Source organism: Sinocyclocheilus anshuiensis, unplaced genomic scaffold (genome assembly GCF_001515605.1).
Source record: "Sinocyclocheilus anshuiensis isolate Anshui unplaced genomic scaffold, SAMN03320099.WGS_v1.1 scaffold1074, whole genome shotgun sequence".
Classification (NCBI taxonomy): Eukaryota; Metazoa; Chordata; class Actinopteri; order Cypriniformes; family Cyprinidae; genus Sinocyclocheilus; species Sinocyclocheilus anshuiensis.
The window spans coordinates 35,390-41,742 of NW_015539894.1; the positions used below are offsets into that span (position 1 = coordinate 35,390).

The window sequence follows — 6,353 nt, forward strand, 5'->3', positions numbered from 1 at the left end:
ATATATATATATATATATATATAGAGAGAGAGAGTGTTTTCATTGAATTTCTATACACCCACCATGCTTTACAATCATGAGGGGATCTCTCTTCAACCACCACGCTATTACAAGAGAATATTTATAATCACAGCATGTTGGACGTGATCCTTGTGTTATAAAGAGGAGCGATTTTTAAACTAAATTCAAATACTTGCCTTTCATTGAGGCGGTGGATATAGGCTAAGCAACTATTTCGAAAGTGAATCCCGTATTTATATGAGGGATGTGGAATATATTGATTTGAGCATCCATAAACAACACAAAACACAGGCATTTTGAGTTTCTGCTAGTGATTCCTATGGAGAGAAATCACTTCCTGCCCTCCAGCGGCATTTCGCGCGTCATCAGAATCACGTGATTGCAAACAACCTATAGTTCCAAACAAATCCGCGCTGTCAATATGATTGAATGGGTTTAAGTAGGATAGACAGCAGTTTTACTATATTTGCAGCAATTTCTAGTGATTATTAACACATCATGTGCATTGATTGTGTATTGATAACTACGCTGACTACGTTTTACAATCGCATTTTATTCTGGGGAGTGATGAAGAGACAGCATTAATTTTTTTTTCTAATATGCTTATTATTTATATTACAATTAGCGTAGTATTTAGGGTTAAAATAGAGAAAATGTTTTTAAATTCCGGTGCAAAGAGGCAAATTAGAGGCGTTTGGTGGCCAGAAAAAATAATATTCATATGTAATGCCATGGTTTAACCACTAGATGCCCGTATGGCTGTTCAATAAATATAGCCTACATATATTTAGCTCTACTCTAGTTGCTGTAAAGAGTTTTGCTGGTCTTAATTGCTTATTTATTTATTTATTTTATGTTTTGCATTGTATATTTAGACATTAACAAACACTCAATATTTATAAGTTTTGCTTTTTTTAAAATGTTGAATTTAAAAAGATGAATTACTCACATCCCAGTATTATTTTATGACATTTATGTAAGAAGACAATATAAGCGAATGTAAAAAAAAAAAAAGGCCAGCAAATACAGAACTTTTATCCAATAAAAAAATGTAATAACGGTAAAAAAAAAAAAGGCAACCAACTGCATTCAGGGAAACTCTTTCTTGTATTCCTTTAATGGGCAGTCTTTACTAAAACTCATTCAACGTCCTACAGGGAGAGTCTTTTTAAGACTAAAAACTTAAAAATATGACAACTAGCATCTGGTTATGTTCGCTATTAAGGTGTTTCTAACGTTATCTAACTGCAAATATAGCATAACTGCCTATTATCTAAAACTAAACATTAACTATAAAGCGTTTCATAAAATACAACTACTGGCCAGATTTCCAACGTCAACTAATGCGTTAAAATGCCAAAAACTGCTGTAATTTCCTCAGCTTTCTGGCGAGTGTGCTTGAGAAGCACATTGTGCGTGTAAATTAGCACCGGTTGTTGTTTTCTTGTGGTACGACATAGAGCGTTTGGACCCGGAACGGTGATGCGTAACGTCAGACTTAACAAGCGGATAGGCTTTTTTGGACTTGTCTTTTCCACTTAATTTGACATTTTAGAAAGTTAATAAAGCGAACAGTTACAGTTTATGGTCAGCGATATCCTTATCTTATTTGCTAATTATTTGAAATAATTTTGGTTTATTTATTATTTATTTTTCGGTTTTTATTTGTTTATATAGCAATATATGGCAACACTGCATCACCGACACTTAAACTGACAGTAATCAAAAAAGCTTATGGACAGGTTATTGCTGACAGGATACCACATTCGGTATGGCAAACGCAAAAAAAAAAAAACAATTATATTATCTATTAGAAATGTTATCAATGCTATCAAAAACAGTAGCATTTAACACTGGTACACAGATCTGTAGAAGAAGTAGGTTAAGGAATGAAATGAAATACACAAACCCTAGCCATGCTTTTTCATTCAGTAGCCTGAAATGGGGGGATGGGGTTGGGGCAGTTGGTACTACCTCCCTGAAAATAGTTTTTACAGGGTGGGATGTCTGCCTTGTGCATAGAAAAAAAATCACTGGACTATTATAATGAATACCAAAATTGATGAAATGTAAAGTGATAGCCCTATTTCAAACCAAACTGGTACACTGATGCAAGCTATATAAATAACTGTCCTAAAACAATTGTTCTTTTTCACATTACTCTGCAAATTAACAAAATTGATCTATGACATCATTGTTAAATATGTTTTTCAATCATCCTAGCTGCAAACATCAGCGCAGCAGTTTTACCAACTTTGTCACGTGATGACATTCGTGATCTTTTCCCCGGACCAGAAAACTTTTTACGACGGAAAACCATATGGGAGACGTTTCATACTGACAAGGAGGTAGACCTTTACTCCATTTTTCCAAAGAACAGTATTAATTTCCATAATCTATTAGTGTCAGAAAAATGTAAGGTTATGTACAGCAATGTTTAGGTAATTTACAAACAATCGCACTACATATCTTAATTTATAATGGGTTGTTTGAATAACAGTCACTGATCTATATAAATGACTGGATTGCTCATTGCGTTCTAAACTGGCATCAGGTAGTGAAGCTTCCGGAAGTGTCCGAGCGGCCATCCTACTATTCCCTACCGACAGAGGGCATCATTGACTTGCAGCCAAAATATTGACCTAAAATCACCTGATTTGCAACGTATCAGTCTCACACGATTAGTTTTATGATATACAGTATGTATGTAAATTAATTGTCACTTCAAATGTTATCTGTAACGTTTATGGTCTTTTCGGAGAGGATAAGTCATATAATGAAATTGTTAATGTGGGTGTATCTACTGCACACTTTCGACAAAAATATTTTTCTTTAGAAATGTAATTATGGAGGAAATATTAAACATGAACATATATCTGTGTTTAGTTGCAGAAATTGATTTGAATAGCCTATACATTAAATATTAATACAAGCCTCTGTTACTATATTGCACTATATTGTATTAAAATTCTAAGTTTACCATGCATCATCTTGGAAATAAAGCAGCCGAGCTGATGTTCACTACTGTAATGAATATGAACATAATTTTTGAATAAGCGGGGAATTCCCAACTTTAAACAAATAAATAATTTACATGCTTAGGACATTTGCATTGTAAGAATGTACAGAGAGACTTCAGATATAAAAACAGTGTCTCGTTAAGGCAATGTTTTCTCAGTAAAATAATTTAATTTCCTATTAATTCAATAGAACTCGTGAGCTTACTAGGTAATACCAATATAGTGGCGCAGTGGCTTCACTTTTTATGACGACATGAGCAATCCAGTTCTATAGATCAGTGGTAACAGTTAGTTTCCTACAGTAAGTAACCAAATGCTTCTTTATATAAATCAGTGAGTTTTAATTATTATTAATGGGTGTTTTGTTTTATATAAATTGTAATAACTTTCATCTGAATTCAGCAGGGACATGAGGCAGGATGCCCCAAACAAAACAAGGAGCAGGATGACATTGGTCTGGCTCTTGCTCAAACTCTGTCTAAAATCCCAGTGACTACAAGGCGCAGTATCTCTGAAGAGACAAGTGGTCATAATACAATGGATCCTCCAAGAACCTTGCAGTTGCCCAACCCTGAATATGTTGTTTACACTGACAGCGAGCTAGAATGTGTTAGAAAGGAGTATTTTGATCTGCAGCGAGTTGGACAAGAAAGAGGTTGCAGACTTTCAAAAGAACTTCGTTGTCGACTAGTGAGGAACACAGTGACCAACATGGTGTCTATCATGAGAGCATCAAGCACTGACTTTATGTATCCATCCAAAAATGATGTCTTTGCAATGGCAAAGCGACTGGTAGAATATTATCCCATGCTTCGAGATGACTCTGTGAACTGCAAACATAATTCGATAAGTGTTTAAGGGCTTGGGATTCAAAAATAACATTTGAGGGCACTTCATACATCATATATTGTGTGTACATTTAGGAGGTACTTAATAAGAACTGATAATGAAAGCATTGAGAATTAAACCATTTGATATATTCATTTGAATGTGTCTGGTTGTACAACTTTTAACGTCATCTTTGAACAGGATTCCATCTTCAAGCAATTAATGAAGAGACTCCACAACATAAGAACCCCAAAGCAGAAACAGGGTCCAACACCACAACGAAGAAAGAAAAGGCGTTTGGATTTTGAGGACTACGATGGTGATTCAAGCTCTTGCACATTAGATTCAGCAGAAAGCAGCAATGCTTCAGCTGTAATGTTGGACACAGGAGAGAGTAGCACACCACCACCATCAGTGAGCACAAAACCACTTGCTGGTAAGTGTACCACATGTTCAGAATATACTTTAAAAAAACTTTGTGAACCAAAAGGTTCCCAGCAAGCAATGGCCGTCATTTCACCATCTCCGTTAACTATAGATCCAATATAGTCTGGTTATGAGTAACCTACTTGTAGCCAAAATAACTTTAAATTTGGTTACATATCGTTTTTGCCAAAATAACTTGCAAGATGTTCAATATTCCATCATGTAAGCAAAGTCAACAGTGATTACAAGGTGTTTGGTTTAATTTCTTTGATATGTTATCTAACTGATGACTAGTCTATTCTTGGGCTATGGTTTAGACTTCTATTAAATTTTCACAGCCCAAATTTTGTTTTAGCCTAGACGTTAGAGCTGTGTTTGGACTAGGGTTGTAATGATATAACAATCACGGTTTGAACGTGCACGGTTATCATACCGTAAACATTCGCATATCTACGGTTTAAAAAAAAAAAAGAATGAAAAAATAAAATCTCACCCGCGCATATGCAACTTATTTCCGCTCGGCTGCTTCACTCTGCATTCACTTGGCTGCTTACATGCACATACAGTGGAGAAAATGGCAGAGACAGAGATTATATCTAATCTCCATCCCCGCCGAAAAAAAAGTTAATATCTGCAGTATGCATGGGAATAATTCGGATATTTAAAAAAACGAACGCGGGGTTGTCCTTGGTGACGGACCCAATTTGCAAAAAATGTGGATGCAAAGTGGCTGCAAAATCAGGCAATACATCCAACATCTTCGCATCCAACACCATCCCTCCATGCAGATAAAGGTGTGTCGCATTTATAAAAAGTTATAAATTAAGGCCTTATGATTTCTGTGATGCAGAGGAAATCCCGGTGCAGTCGTGAACATGGAATTTACAGACGATTATCATACCATGAAAATCTCATACCGTTACAACCCTAGTTTGGACCGGAATTAGATGCCTTTTAAACGAAAAATTGCTTACTGTGTTTATGCTGGTTTCTTTTTTCTTTGTTGATAAGGAGGAACAGTTGAACAAGATATACCATTCAGTCAGGCTGACCACAGAAGAGATGAAGACCATTCTGACACTGGTAGTCAACAAAGCCAGGCCAGACATTACCATACCCTCCAAGAGATCTATAAAAGACCAAAGCCTAACAAGGAAGCAGTTGCTCAACTACTTGACCTTGAGTTTGATGCTCGGAGAGCCTTCATCAACTCGGACTGTTTCAAGGATCAGGACAGACCTTCAAAGATACTGCAAGCTTACCCCTGTTTCAGGGAACTACATCATGTAAATAATATATCTGATAATATATTCTAGTTCCTAGTGACTTCAATTGTTTTTACAAATGTGTATGTGTGGGATTATTCCAGGTGATGGATGAACTCGGCAGGATTCTTGACAAAGGTAACCCCAGATTCATCCCAAAACTAAAGGCCTGTTGGGAGAGCTTCTACAGCAAAGCTCAATTCTATGGGGTTTACAAAAAGGTTTTGAAGCCACCAATGACACTAGATGGAGGTAAACTACCTGCCTTAACTATTGTTTGATTTTTCACATTTGAAGTCAAGTAGTAAAGTTTTACTTGCTTGTCAGTGTCATACACTACCATTCAAAAGTTTCAGAAAGTTAAATTGCTTAAAAATAAATGTATTCTCCTCACCAAGGCTGCATTTATTTGATCCAAAAAACAGCGAAACAGTAATATTGCAGTTGTATTACAATTTAAAATAACTTTTCTATGTGAATATGTGTTAAACTGTAATGTATTTCTGTGATGCGCAGCTGTATTTTCAGCATCATTACTCCAGTCTTCAGTGTCACATGATCTTCAGAAATCACACAGGAGAGAGTAGCACACCACCACCATCAGTGAGCACAAAACCACTTGCTGGTAAGTGTACCACATGTTCAGAATATACTTTAAAAAAACTTTGTGAACCAAAAGGTTCCCAGCAAGCAATGGCCGTCATTTCACCATCTCCGTTAACTATAGATCCAATATAGTCTGGTTATGAGTAACCTACTTGTAGCCAAAATAACTTTAAATTTGGTTACATAT

The 6,353-nt window shown here is 35.9% G+C and overlaps 1 protein-coding gene across 1 annotated transcript in view; it reads left to right on the forward strand.

Moving 5' to 3' along the window:
• The window catches only part of LOC107685892 (uncharacterized), a 7,637-nt gene extending 1,796 nt beyond the window's left edge, over nucleotides 1-5,841 (forward strand). The window contains exons 2-4 of the mRNA XM_016482626.1: nucleotides 4,071-4,305; nucleotides 5,307-5,581; nucleotides 5,665-5,841. Of these exons, the coding sequence (XP_016338112.1) occupies nucleotides 4,092-4,305; nucleotides 5,307-5,581; nucleotides 5,665-5,841 (666 nt within the window). The 5' untranslated portion in view covers nucleotides 4,071-4,091. The remainder of the gene's footprint in view (nucleotides 1-4,070; nucleotides 4,306-5,306; nucleotides 5,582-5,664) is intronic.
• The last annotated feature ends 512 nt before the right edge of the window (nucleotides 5,842-6,353 follow it).